The sequence below is a fragment of the Xenopus laevis genome, chromosome 2S (assembly GCF_017654675.1).
Source record: "Xenopus laevis strain J_2021 chromosome 2S, Xenopus_laevis_v10.1, whole genome shotgun sequence".
Lineage (NCBI taxonomy): Eukaryota > Metazoa > Chordata > Amphibia > Anura > Pipidae > Xenopus > Xenopus laevis.
The window spans coordinates 152,285,664-152,300,188 of NC_054374.1; the positions used below are offsets into that span (position 1 = coordinate 152,285,664).

At 37.3% G+C, this 14,525-nt stretch overlaps 1 protein-coding gene across 1 annotated transcript in view; it reads right to left on the reverse strand.

Annotated features, from left to right (window-relative positions):
• LOC108709988 (guanylate cyclase soluble subunit alpha-2) overlaps positions 1-14,525 on the reverse strand; it is a 116,492-nt gene that overhangs the window by 52,482 nt on the left and 49,485 nt on the right. The window contains exon 4 of the mRNA XM_018250320.2: positions 11,240-11,964. Coding sequence (XP_018105809.1) covers positions 11,240-11,964 — 725 coding nt within the window. The remainder of the gene's footprint in view (positions 1-11,239; positions 11,965-14,525) is intronic.

A 14,525-nucleotide genomic window follows, 5' to 3' on the forward strand; every position in this document is an offset into this window, starting at 1 on the left:
TATGCATTCTGTACCTAAACTCTACAGTGGTTTCATTATCTCCCTTTTTTAATTGAAAAAAAAAAAATAAACACATTTTTGCAAAACTCTAAGGAATAATTGCAGAGCAACACTGTGATCTTGTATTGCAAATTTATTTATATGTAGTATTTGTTGTTGTTGTTTTTTAAAACCCAGTGGAATCATTTTCTTTACTCGTTTATGAAATTACAGTAATAGAGGTCATATGGGGAGCAGTAAACAGGAAGTTGATCTCTATCTATTTCCAATCCTCTTCTGTATACAGTATATTTGTTTATAGCTCCATTTCTTTTTGCAAAATTCATGAGATACCTCATGCTGATGTGGGTCTATACTAATATATATATATATATATCTATCTATCTATATATATATATATATATATATATATATATATATATATATATATATATATATCTATATATATCATACCTCCCAACTGTCCCTTTTTTGGAGGGACAGTCCCTCTTTTGACAGCTCAACCCGCAGTCCCTTATTTGTACTGGAAAGTCCCTCTTTTCTCTGCACTGAACAGCCAGAAAAAGAAACAAAGTTTCTCACTTAATTGGCTTTTAGCAGAGAGCCCAGAACAGTAAACAGGTGCAAATAAGATACTTTGTAACAATTTTGGAACACAAAAACACAGTTTAGATAAGGAGAAATATTTTCAAACTTTCATAACCTGCCAAATTTTGTAAAACAAACATGGTAATTAGGGGGTGTGGCCACATAAAGGGGTGTGGTCAAAAAATTGCTGCGCTACGTGCGGGAAAAAAAAATTTTGTCCCTCTTTTTACTTCCAAAATGTTGGGAGGTATGTATATATATATATATATATATATATACATATTGCATACCACCTAACATTTGAAAACAAAGAAAGAGGGACAAACTGGAGTGCTGCACCAATCAGGCGAGTTGAATGGAAATTCAAATGGAAATTATTTAAATCTTGGTTTTTCTTAGTCTTGGAACTCACAATCACAGCAATCCGGCAGGTGCCATTTTGTGGACATTGTTATGAAGGCAAGCTTTGCATCATCCCAAAATCTTGTTTATGTGCCAGAATGGGGTGCCTGATACCTCTGCCCATGCACAGGCTACACAATTAGATGGTGAGGAGGTAGGGGAATGTGGGGAGTGCAGTGAAACACGGCTTTTTATGTCTGGATGACAGGTCTCCTTTATGTACTGTAGAAAATAAGGTTCTGCTGTTACTAAACATAAAGGTATTAGAATTAGTGTCCCAAGGATACAGGCCAAGCACCTGAATTTAGGTCTAGCAACTCTTTGGAATTATTTACAAAAATCAATACTTTTCCAGGTTTTTCATTAAAACAAACTTCACCTAAAGACAATCCACGAATTTGGCTAATTTACTAAGCATTTAAGTTGTAAAATTCAGAAAAATGCAACAAAAATTCGAAATAAGTGATTTTTTTTTTTAGAATTGTAGCTCTGAAAACTTGAATTTATCAAGCTGTCATTAGATTATCGAGTGAAAACCAGCACAAACAGCCCAAACTTTGAGAACGATGAAGGCATAAAACATGTTCCAAAGGTAAAAGGGACCATCTGTCATTGACTTTTACATGATTTCGAAAAGTTTTAGCTGGAGAATTTTCAAATCGAATTGTTACCAGTAAAAAAATTCAAGTTTTTAAGAGTTTCTTCACCTTAAAAACTCAACTAGAAAAAAGTACGTTTTAGTAAATAACACCTTTTCTCTTTAATGTAAATAAAAGAGAAAGGTTAAACATTTTCAAATGGTTAAAGGGACCATCTGCCACTGACTTTTACATGATTTTGACAGGTTTAAGCTGGAGTATTTTCAGATTCGGATTTTTAGCAGCTTTGTAGCTTAATAAATTTTGAAAAAAATTAAATATCTCCTAAAAAACTTGACCAGAAAAAATTCAAGGTTCATAAATAGGTCCATAAACATTAACTCAAAGGTGAACAACCTCTTAAATTCAGACATTTAAATAAGCTTTTAAACTTGACACCAACATGTTATTTCTTATTTCCTTGTCATTATTTATAGAATACTTGGGATAGCAGCTTTTGTGAGTGAAACATTATTCAAAAGAGTTCATGCTGTTCAGTACAAAATGCTGCCTTTGGCAATATAATTATATTTTCCATACATACACCAGAGAATGTAATGCTAGTACAGTTTACATTTTGTTTTTGATGTGCAGTGACCTAGACTGAAGGACATTAATTGATCAGGTCAGACAGGGACACTAAATCAATTACAGTAAAACATGGACTGGAACAAGAGCATTCATCAAACTAAATCAAAAGAAGTGCCAAAGAGACCATGAACAAAGCAAAGCCACTTCCCTTCAGAGACTGCTAAATGTTATGCTGTAATACCTAAATTCTTAAAAACTCACCCTTCCCAGCTATAGTCAGGTGATCCCATTGGTGTCTAATAAAAGGGCAGCCAAGTTTGGGAGTTTTACTTTGAAAGCAGCAAGTAAGTTGCAGGTAAAACCTAGTCCCTTTGTAAAATGTATAATTAAGCAATTGAATTCTTAATGAATCAGATAAAATTAAGCATAGGACTGGCCAGATATGGGATGACTTTGACGTAGTTGGCCATCTTAAATATATTGCAATATATGGACAAACAATCCCTGTGTTGTTTAAAGGGTAAGGCATTTTTCAGTAGCAGTATGCACAAAATGTCTCTGTCTTAAATATATTGATAATGGGTTGAGTGCAGAGGACTCTTGTATTTGTCTAAATTCTTAAAGACTCACTTGAGTTAAAGTCAAAAAAGGCAGGTTTCCTACACTTGCAAAGAGGGATGTTTAACCAGATAATTAGAAATATTCTCTACTGACCAATCACATAAGGGGGTTATTTACTAAACTCCGAATGCAAAAATCATGAAAAATTAATGATTTCTTTTATAAAATCTGATTTTTAAAAAAAATCACACATTTTTTGGAATTTATTAAACCCCGAGTTTGAAAAAGTCCAAATCAGAAAATCCGGCATCTCAGACCTGTCGAGGTTGCATATAAGTCAATGGGAGAAGTCCCAATGATTTTTTTCATGTGCGCTAGGTTTCGTGCAATACCCCGAAGTGAAAACCAGATGAAAAAAACAAAAAAATCGTGACAATCTGATTTTTCCCCCTTATGCTGTTATACCTAAATTCTTAAAAACTCACTTGAGTTAAAGTCAAAAAAGGCAGGTTTCCTACACTTGCAAAGAGGGATGTTTAACCAGACAATTAGAAATATTCTCTACTGACCGATCACACAAGGGGGTTATTTACTAAACTCCGAATGCAAAAATCATGAAAAACTCGTGATTTCTTTTATAAAATCTGACTTTTAAAAACAAATCACCAATTTTTCGGGATTTATTAAACCCAGAGGATGGAAAAGTAGGAATCTGAAAATCGGGCATCTTAGACCTGTCAAGGTTGCATATAAGTCAATGGGAGAAGTCCCAATGATTTTTTATTGTGCTCTGGGTTTCGAAGTGAAAATCAGATGAAAAATACAAGAAAATCGTGACAATCTGATTTTTTCCCGCAAAGCAAATGTAATAATAAATAAGCGTAAAAAACCCCAGCAGATTTGATCAGAGTTTGCAGCAGAAAATATTGAGATAAATTCGGACTTTGATAAATAACCCCCACAAGTGTAGGTCAAGAACCTACTGCTTGGATCTTCGTTGCAAACTGCACCATCCTAGAAATTCTCCATCCACACTAGTTTGGATGTTCTCAGCTATACATCGCAGGATCTTTTTAGCAACAACCACCATGTTTAATGCTTCCAGCAAAACGTGGCAAGGATATTCTAAGCAGCATTCCATGACTTTCTCAAAGCACACACCTATCTGGCTCTTGGCAGTAACACTTACCCGTTCTGGATCTTCCAAGCTACATTTATTTGATAAGTTCTACTAGACAACATTCAACAGTCTTGATCTTCTCAGATACAGATTGGTCTGGAATTTCCCAATAACATGCAACTGACAGGACTTTCTCTGTCATGTCCACCTGTTGTGCATCATCTCAGGATCCACCATAAAGGATCTTCATTCACCAGGACCTTCTTAGCAACACCCATCTGACTAGTCTTTTAGCAATGCCTACATATTTTCAGTCTGTTCAGTAACATACCCACCTGCTTTGGTCTTCCGAATAACATCAACCTGATTTTAAAACCTGGTTTTAAAAAGGGCCTGCAAGCAAGGGACATTACAATTGTCACCATTAAAGGGACCTTGCTTTGAGCAGCAAATTGCAGCATTGTTTACAAACATCTGCATAGGCTTCAGTAGTCACCATTTTCTGCATGCATATTGTAGTGACATCCATGCTCATGTATAGCTGCTTCTTCAAACTCTTGCAACATAAGACACTAGTAGCCCTTGCGCCACAACAGACAAAAACTGTCCCAAAATGCTTTTTCCGTTACTGTCAATGCAAAATATCCCAAATTGTGTCTCAGTGTTCTGATTATCATATGTGAAGTAATTACCATTTCTTGCTTTTAGGATTATATGTTATTTTTAAAGCAAGCTGTCATGTCAATACTATGAGTCATTTACTTACTATTATTTTCTAAGGTATTTAGTACCCCTAGTATAATTATACTGACAAGATTTATGCACTGAGAAATCCTGTGCTGAATTTTGGATTGCTGTATAATCCCTGCACCGTAGTTTCCCTTTCAAGGTCTGTATTTTCAGTCACAGCTCTTCTAGCGTATATAGCTGGCATATTCAGGTGCGATTATGTTATTCACACTCTGTGGTTCCCCTTATTTGTGCTGTAGCAAATATACTCTGGTGAATTCAAGCACAATTTATGCAGGCGATAAGCGTAGCATGCAAATAGCTTTATTTGTGTCATCGGGCATATCAAATGGATTTCCCTTAGAAGGAAACTATCGCTATTTTAAAACCTCCTTTGCTTTGGTCATATATATATATATATATATATATATATATATATATATATATATATATATATAACTCCAATGCTGTGACTCTGCACAGAGGGGTAAGTAAAAAGTTAGGGGCATTGTAGGCTGGGGGGAGGGGGGTCTACGTGGGGTGGAGGGTATGGGTTTTTTTGGTTAAGGGTTTGTTTCTCCTTTAAGGTAGCCATACATGCTACAGTTACAATGTCTTCTATCACCTTTGGTCGTACGAAAGATCTTTCATCCACTCTACTAACGTTAAGAGCTGAATCGTCAGCTAATCGGGTAAAACCAAAAATAGTTCTTTAGCTCTATCTGATGATTCAGCATTAACGTTTTGATGTTTGGGAACCTTCAAAGGTGTCTGATCAAAATCGTTAAAAGTGCCCCTAAAAATTTGCTTACGTATTGGTGCAAAGTGCAGCGGAGCTCATGGGCGCCATCATCTGGATCGTCATCTTCTTCTGAAAGGGAGCTCCATATTAGCACATGCGCAGTTGGAGCAGTCTTCTGGTTTGTAGCAGCTGCGCATGTGCCAAAAGTGCCGGAAATTGCAGAAAGGAAGAAAGAGGGCATTGAGAAGACTGAAGATCCAGAAGATGGCACCCATGAACTCTACTGCACTTACTCTGCACTGATATGTGAGCAAAGTGTTAGGGATACTTTCAGCATAACAAACTATGTGGCGGAAGCAGGGAGGGTGGACTATCTAGGTTAGTAAGTAGGTTCTTTTCTTATTGGGGGGTTTAGTTCACAAATTTTTAAAAAGTGTTGAATGTAAAAAAATTCCTTAGACTGAGTTTTTTTTAACTAGGAATCTTGGAGTCTTTGTGTGCTGAGTAATTATTTCTTCTTGAAATCTAACTATACATTTTGCCATCACAATATAAATGGATACCTTACTAGAGGATGCTCCAACAACAGCATCAAAAATCGGTTATGCGCCTGCTTCTTTTGCCGGGGTATAATTTATCACTTTCTACAGGGTGGAATTTATCAGATGTTGTTTGAAAAATATATTCTGAAGGATCCCAAGGATCTGACCTTGAGTGGAAAATGTGTACAATGCTAAGCTTTCTCTCTTTCTTAAAGGGATACTGTCATGGGAAAAAATTTTTTTTTCAAAATGAATCAGTTAATAGTGCTGCTCCAGCTGGATTCTGCACTGAAATACATTTCTCAAAAGAGCAACAGATTTTTTTTATATTCATTTTTGAAATCTGACATGGGGCTAGACATATTGTCAATTTCCCAGCTGCCCCAAGTCATGTGACTTGTGCTCTGGTAAACTTCAATCACTCTTTACTGCTGTACTGCAAGTTGGAGTGATATCACCCCCCTCCCTTTCCCCCCCAGCAGCCAAACAAAAGAACAATGGGAAGGTAACCAGATAGCAGCTCCCTAACACAAGATAACAGCTGCCTGGTAGATCTAAGAACAACGCTCAATAGTAAAAACCCATGTCCCACTGAGACACATTCAGTTACATTAAGAAGGAAAAACAGTAGCCTGCCAGAAAGCATTTCTCTCCTAAAGTGCAGGCACAAGTCACATGACTGGGGGCAGCTGGGAAATTGACAAAATGTCTAGCCCCATGTCAGATTTCAAAATTGAATATAAAAAAATCTGTTTGCTCTTTTGAGAAATGGATTTCAGTGCAGAATTCTGCTGGAGTAGCACTATTAGCTGATGTGTTTTGAAAAAAAAAACATGTTTTCCGCTGACAGGATCCCTTTAACAAAAAAAAATTATGTTTCTAATACAATAATCTGGTGAATTCAGGTGATTTGCTCGTGACATTTCTTTTTCAAGAGGAAAGAAGTGTTCTTATTTCAGCGACATTTAAGGCAATGCTACAATTATCTCTGAAGTCAACGAAGAAGGCAGTGTATATATGGCCAGTGGAAACACCAGGCTGATTAGGTTCATTAAGTCAATAACCATTATGCTGTGAACTGTATACAAGCCATAAAGTGAAGATCAATTCACACAACCATACACTATGTCACTTTGGGATTACATCACAGTCAATTTAATTTAATAAACCTATTTTTAGGGGCAGCATGCTGCCCAACCACACCCACATTGGTTCAGAAACACTGGAGATGGGCAAGAGATTCCCTGTGCGCCAATCCCCATTGCTCCAGTCACAGTGAGAATATTTGAGCAAATAAAAGGGAGGGGATGAGGGGCGATGAACGACAGCGGGACTAGGGGCGCCCACTATGTAAATCCGGCCCTGTTTGTATCTTTTTATGGCTGTTCAGTGCAGGAGATCCAAGAGAAACTCTTGAAATTTTAGTAAGAAACCCGGGACTGCAGGCTGAGCTGTCAAAATTGGGACTGTCCCGCAGAAAACAGGACAGTTGGGAGGTATGATTATGATAAACCCTTGTTAAGGTGGCAAATGACTGGTGCAAATTGTACTGTATTTAAGACAAACGGCCATCAGACAAACTTACAGCACGTAGTTCGATGAATCATTGGACAGTGGAAGAACTAATATACAGGCCCATTCTCAGCTTCATTAAGCCAATAATCTTGTAAACTGTATATAAGCCATAAAGTAAATATCAATTCACAACTATGCCACATCTCACTCAGGGATCACATCACAGTAAATTTACTTCTGACAAAGACTCCATGTTTACTGTATTCACCCCCCCCCCTCAGTTATAAAAAAGGTTAATTTTTGGCACTAGTGATCACCAATATGAATTAATCTTGGAAGGCAGTGGTTTAAAGGCAGTGAGATTGTAAATATTTTTTACTAATGCATTATCTGTTCTGACTGCTGATATGTTTAGATCAATTCGAATTTCGAGTCTTTGACCTTGCCGTGTGTCTCGCTCTACAACAGGCGGCTGCAGATAATTACCAAAGGTTAAACTATCCTAGTTTTGAATCATTTTCTCTTTAATTTGAGACCAAATTGAAGTCCATCTCTTATTACACTCATCCATTTGCTTAAGTCATTAACGGTTCAAAAGTCAAGGAAAGACTAATCTCAGTAATATAACAAGAATGCATGAAATGATGTAGGGAATTTTCAACCTTACGGAGCAAGAACAAGGGAGCAGGTTCTGCGGTAGTCAGAATAATTACCATTATCTGCTTTAACACGTCTGGCATAATCGTACAGAGTATAATGAAAAAAATCAATTGCTATTTTCCTTAATTGGAGAAAATGTAACCAGCCAATCGTGTTCATGTAGCATTACCATTATATTGCTATAACGCCTGCCTCTAACTATATCTCACACAACTTCCATTCATTTTAGCAGGAAAAATACAATTAAGCAGATAATAAAGAAACTGTTGGCTACTCCAATGGCTTTGCCAATGTGAAGATCAGAAGCTCGGTATTGTCAGCTCAGTGTTCTTGATAACAGTCATCTGTCAATTCAACAGGTAAAATTAGAGTTGTAATAAAGTTATAAACCTCTATAATAACTAAAACATTACTGTGATATAAGTTCAGGGCTTGCTGTGTTTGCCTAATTATTTATATTCTTTACAAGTATAATATATAAAACAGGACCCTGGGGCCAGTAAAGGCAGACAGGGCCCTTAAAGGAGAACTCAACCACCCAATTAAGAAAAGCCCATACCTATTAATCTAGATAGTCCCCCCCTCCCTGCTTCCCCTCCCCCTGCATACTTCAATAGCCCTGAAAATGTCCCTAAAATATTTCTCACCTATCAGTGCAGAGTAAGAGCAGCGGAGCTTGTGTGTGTGCCATCTTACGGATAACCAGTCTTCCTCTGTAATAGAGTGCCATATTGGAGCATATTGGTGCATGAAGTTGTATATAAGTCAATGAGTGAGGTCCCTATCCTATTTGGAAGTTTCTGTGGTCTGCACTGGAATTAGCCTGAAAATCTCACTGTTTTGAGCTTTTTGGGAACAAATCCGAAAAATGAGGGATTTTCAGGAAAAAGCCCTAAAAAAATCGGGGTTTTCGCTCGATTTTATTGATTTCCCCTGATCCGATTATATTGTGCTTTTTTAATAACAAATTAAGGTCTAATCATGGATTCTAGTTTGGTCTGACTTTTTTATTTTAAAATATCTGAAATATTTTGATATATAACCCCCTAAACACCTTTTTTGGTATTACTGTTCCTTTAACATTTTGAAAATGTTGCGGCAAGTAACAATAAAATGCATTGGAAATATACTTAAAGTGCTTTAATGAGAGGTATTTGTTTTGCTGTACTTTACATTACTGATGCTTAACATAAACCACCAGCTTTATTTAGCATACCAAAATAATGTGTTTTTAATGGTATTCTACTTGTTCGTCTGTGTCCATTATTGCAATGTTGATATTGAATTGCAGCAGCCATGATCAGTGCATTTGCCATACGTAGCTGAAATGAATAGTGTGTCATGTGCATGGTGTAAGCCAGAAGCTCTCGGTTATATAACTTACAACAACATAAAGCATTAGTACATGACTCATACCTTTCTCTTTCAGGCAATGGATCATTGTAAATCCTGCACAAAAATAGTTCAGTATTTCTGGCACAGACAGCTGTTCAGAAATTCGAAAGTGGTCATTCTTGCATTTTAGAGCGAATGAAAAATTCAAATTAATATGTAATGCACAAAGCCAGTGGCACAAGTTATGTATTTCAGCTGGTATAAAAATGCTCCATGCTAATCTGTGATACTTGTTGTTTAGAAGAATGGAGTACAATTTTGTGGCGATTAGGGGATTTTGGGGGCTGTAAAAGCACCAATGTGCATGCAAGTATTGGCATACCTCCCAACATTTTGAAAACAGAAAGAGGGACAAAAAGATTTGCCGCGCGGAGCGTGTCGAAATGTTTTCGGCCACACCTATTTTGTGGCCACACCCCCTAATTACCATATCCATTTTACAAAATTTGGCAGGTTATGAAACTTTGAACACATTTCTATGGTTTTTATTTGTTATTACAGTTTTGCTAATGAAGGTGAAATGCCCTTTAAGCTGTGAGTCTTAGTTCTTATCTAAAACTGTTACAAAAGTACCTTAAGTATGTATTCTGGGCTCTCTGCCAAGAGCAAATTAAGTTAGAAACTTTGTATCTTTTTCTGGCTGGTCAGTGCAGCAGATCAAAGAGAACACGGGACATTTCAGTACAAATATCAGGGACTGTGGGTTGAGTTGTCAAATTTTTTTTTTGCATTTGGCACATTGTGTTTTTTAACCCGGAGCCACATTCAGATGTAAAAATGGATTGGGGAGCAACACAAGCATGAAAAATGTTCCTGAGAGTGCAGAATAAGGGTTGTGATTGGCTATTAGGTAGCCCCTTTGTGGTCTATCAGCCTACAGGAGACTCTGTTTGGCAGTACACCTGTTTTTTATGCAACAAAACTTGCCTCCAAGCCAAGAATTCAAAAATAAGCACCTGCTTTGAAGCCATTGGGAGCAACATCCAAGGAGTTAGAGAGCAACTCAGGCCAGTGAAAAGGATCATGGAGAGATTTTGGAAATCCCTGAAATTACTATTTACATATATAACAAAAAAATGGCCTGGCCAAAGCTTGCCCATAAACAAGGACCAAAGCCCTAAAACTCCACTGAATTAGGAGTTCAAAGTTTCAGGTACCGCTACATGCAGGGGCCGATTCACCAAGGGTAGAATATCGAGGGTTAATTAACCCTCGATATTCGACTGGGAATTAAAATCCTTCGACTTCGAATATCGAAGTCGGAGGATTTTAGCACAAATAGTTCGATCGAACGATCAAAGGATTATTCCTTCGATCGAACGATTAAATACTTCGAATAGAACGATTCGAAGGATTTAAATCCAACGATCGAAGAAATAACCTTCGATAAAAAAAACTTAGGAAAGCCTATGGGGACCTTCCCCATAGGCTAACATTGAGTTCGGTAGGTTTTAGATGGCGAACTAGGGGGTCGAAGTTTTTTCTTAAAGAGACAGTACTTTGACTATCGAATGGTCGAATAGTCGAACGATTTTTAGTTCGAATCCTTCGATTCGAAGTTGTAGTCGTAGTCGAAGGTCGAAGTAGCCCATTCGATGGTCGAAGTAGCCCAAAAAACACTTCGAAATTCGAAGTTTTTTTACTTCAAATTCTTCACTCGAAGTTAGTGAATCGGCCCCGTAATGTCAGCATAAAATGTCCATAATACTGATCTTCTCAATGCAGCAGTTATATAAACACTTGCACAAATATCTTGCTGCATACAATATTATTTCATTATATTACATAAAAAAAATAAAGAATATAAACGCCTTACCTTATCTTTATTTTCAAAAGCGGGTGCATCTGGTTTATTCCGTATGACAAAGGGAGTTGACAGTCTCAAAATGACTTGTTCAAATGTGCAGCTGATTTTTGGAGACACTATTTCAAAACTGTCACTAAACTTCATAGTTTTGAGAACCTCACATTTAATCAGCTTCCTGAGTCCTTCCCCGAGCTGCAGGATCAGCATGTTTGGATCAAACATCAAATGGAAAGGAAAAGCTCTGCAGAAAGTGTTAATACTTATCCTCAAATCTGATGGGACTTGGGACAATGGGAGTAGAGGTGCTTTCATGATATTTGCATTATCACATTCTTTAATTTTAAAGGTAAGACAGTTCAAGTTACCCGGTTTTATGATTTCAGGGCATAGTTTTTCATTCACATTGTTGACTTGTTCAACCTCAACCTTTAACTGGTAGATCTTCTTTCCTGCTGCCTTTATCAAACCTTTCATGGCAAACCCAACAATATGATGTAGATGGAAGCAGCTGAGTAGTAGGGTCCCGTCGGCAAGCTCTTTGCATAGGAAAGAATGGGATTCAAGAGTCACCTGTCTTCCAATTGAAGTCCTAATGTGTTCCAATAAAGCATCAAACCCATTGAAGAAGTCATGTAGTGTACCTCCCACTGCTCGGAGGACTCTTTCATTCTCCTCAAAACAGATACTGAAGAACTCCTCACCAAATCTCTCTTGCAATTCTTCAAACTTTATGCCTACAACCATAATGAGTTTCTTATTAGTATTATATTTGATGCACAGAAATAGGGTTGCCACCTGTCCGGATTTCACCCAGACAGCCCAGTTTTTGGAAGGGCTGCCCGGGTGAAATGTGCCTGTCCAGATTTCCAAATTAGGAAATCCGGACAGGACATTTAAGAGAATGGCATGGCAATCAGTCATCAGTCCTGCCCCCTACGTCACCCGCCCTGCCCCTTACATCATCCATTCCGCCCCTGACATCACTGCCCCACCCCCTATGTCACCCAGCCCGCCCCTGACCATTTTCCTGAAACAAAAAAGATGGCAACCCTACACAGAACCAAAGCATTCACTATTCAATTGTTTGTAGTTGATGTATGTAAGGTTCTACATTTCCTACTCACAAAACAAAATATTGATGTACAGTATTGTTAGTTAAAATAATTATGCTAGGATGCATTCTAACCCCTTATAGTGTCAATTATAAGGCCTGTTTGTCTCCCTAATACTGATAATGAACAATCTATCTGACAGTTATAATAGTTATAAATAGAACGACACACTTTAGTATATCAGGAAATCTGCTGCTGTGAGGCAAATTGCTTTACTCCCTCACACCAGATTAGACGTCAGAGATTCACATTATTTATTCCTTCTCCAGTGCTAGTGGGTGGTACAGTGTTTAGATTTTCATAGCATTATAGCTATCCGTCTTCCTCTCCCTCAGACACAATCCTATGATTGCATTGTTTCAGCCCAGATATAGCCCCATAAATATGCCTCATTTACTTTGACTGGGTTAGATGAAGGTGTCCTAATAAGAATAAGGGCACACCATTTTTTTCACATTTATATAAAGACCAAAAACTTGTGGTTAAAACACCCAAAAGTCTCCCTCAAAGATTTACATTTACTAAGGTGACTGAAAAACAAGCCAAAAACCTAATGTTATGAGAATTCTGTATATGTTCTTAATGGGAGGACTGGTTTTAGAGATGTTTATGTAATCCAAGCTAAAATATATTTAATCTTTATTGGATGCAAAACCAGCCTATTTGGGTTTACATGATTTTCTAGTAGACTTAAGTTGGCCATTGACGTTTAGATTTTTCTCTCTCAAACTACCAACTCAAGTGCAATCTGAAATATCAGTCAAATTATCGTGAGGTTAGTGAGCACTGAACAATCGTGCATCTAATCATTTTTCATCCATCAGTCAGAAAATTGATCGGCCAGGTTAGAAAATGTTCATGGTTCACAGTGAAATTTATCCATTGTCCAATAGTTTGCAGGGCCAAGAAGAACCACAGTTTTCCTAGCTTAAACTAGATGATATCACATGAAATGGTCTTTTTAGTTAACGGACAAATTGTACATTTAAACGATTGTTTCAAGATAAGCTAGGTCTTAAAGATCCTAATGTCTATGGCCACCTTTAAAGTATGAAGATCATTCTGGATAACAGGTCCCGTACCTGTATCTACTTTCCTGAGGGCATGTTTCTTGTTAAAATTCAATTGATCTATAACAAACAAAGCTTATATCTTTTTTTAGACATTTAAAAATTTTAATTAAATTAAGGAACAGGGCTTAGGACCCTTGGTATCAATCAGGTGGAGGTAAATTGCTTGATGGCATCAGGGAAAAAATACATAGTATAGAAAACATTTGATGAAGACTTACCTTTTAATACATTTTATTGCAGTTTTAACTACTGATGGCTGGTTGACTGAGGAGAAGATTCAAATGAGCCTGTAACATGTGAAAGTCAACAAAAGCCCAGGACCTGATATTATGTATTTCAGGGCACTAAAAGATTGTGATTACCAAACTCACTTAATCTTCCAGCAATGATGACTACAGATTGGTGAATTTGTAATGCTGTGCCATTATTTTAAGGGCAGTGGCAGGCAGGGAGATTTGAGCAACTGAAATTGCCTCTGGAGGAAACTTCGGGGCAACTTAGCGATATGCTGGTCATAGCACCAACAATTTCAATTATTTTAAATGGAGAGGCATTTTCAGGAAATTTGTGGCCGCCAGTCACTCATATATAGTTGCGGCTGACAAATTTCCCCATCTGCCACTACCCTAAAAAATTATCTCATTGGGACATTGGTAGTATTAAAGAATTTGGGAGGTTAATAAGAGATAAGATACTGTATATGATAGTGGGGCATTTTGTAGATAACAGACTGTGCAACTCTTGCCAGTGTTGATCAATGTTTACTAAAATAAATAGTCTCCTGCCTAAAAAAATTCATAGTTTTGCCTCTTTATAGATCCCTGATAAGGCCTTGTAGTGCAGTTTTGAAACCCAGCTGTGAAAAATTATATTAAGGAACTGAACTGGGAAGAGTGAAAAAAAGTGCAATTTAACTGGCATGGAACAATTATACTAAAGGCTGAGAAGGTTGGGGTTGTTTTCTCTGGCGCACAGGTGCTTGTGATTGGACATGATTTCTCTTAACAAGAGTTACATTAGAGAATATTAGGCAGATAACAGGGGATGTTTTTCACATATAGATCAATAGGCCACTCCGTTAGACATGACGTCTAGATAAGCAACAGAAAT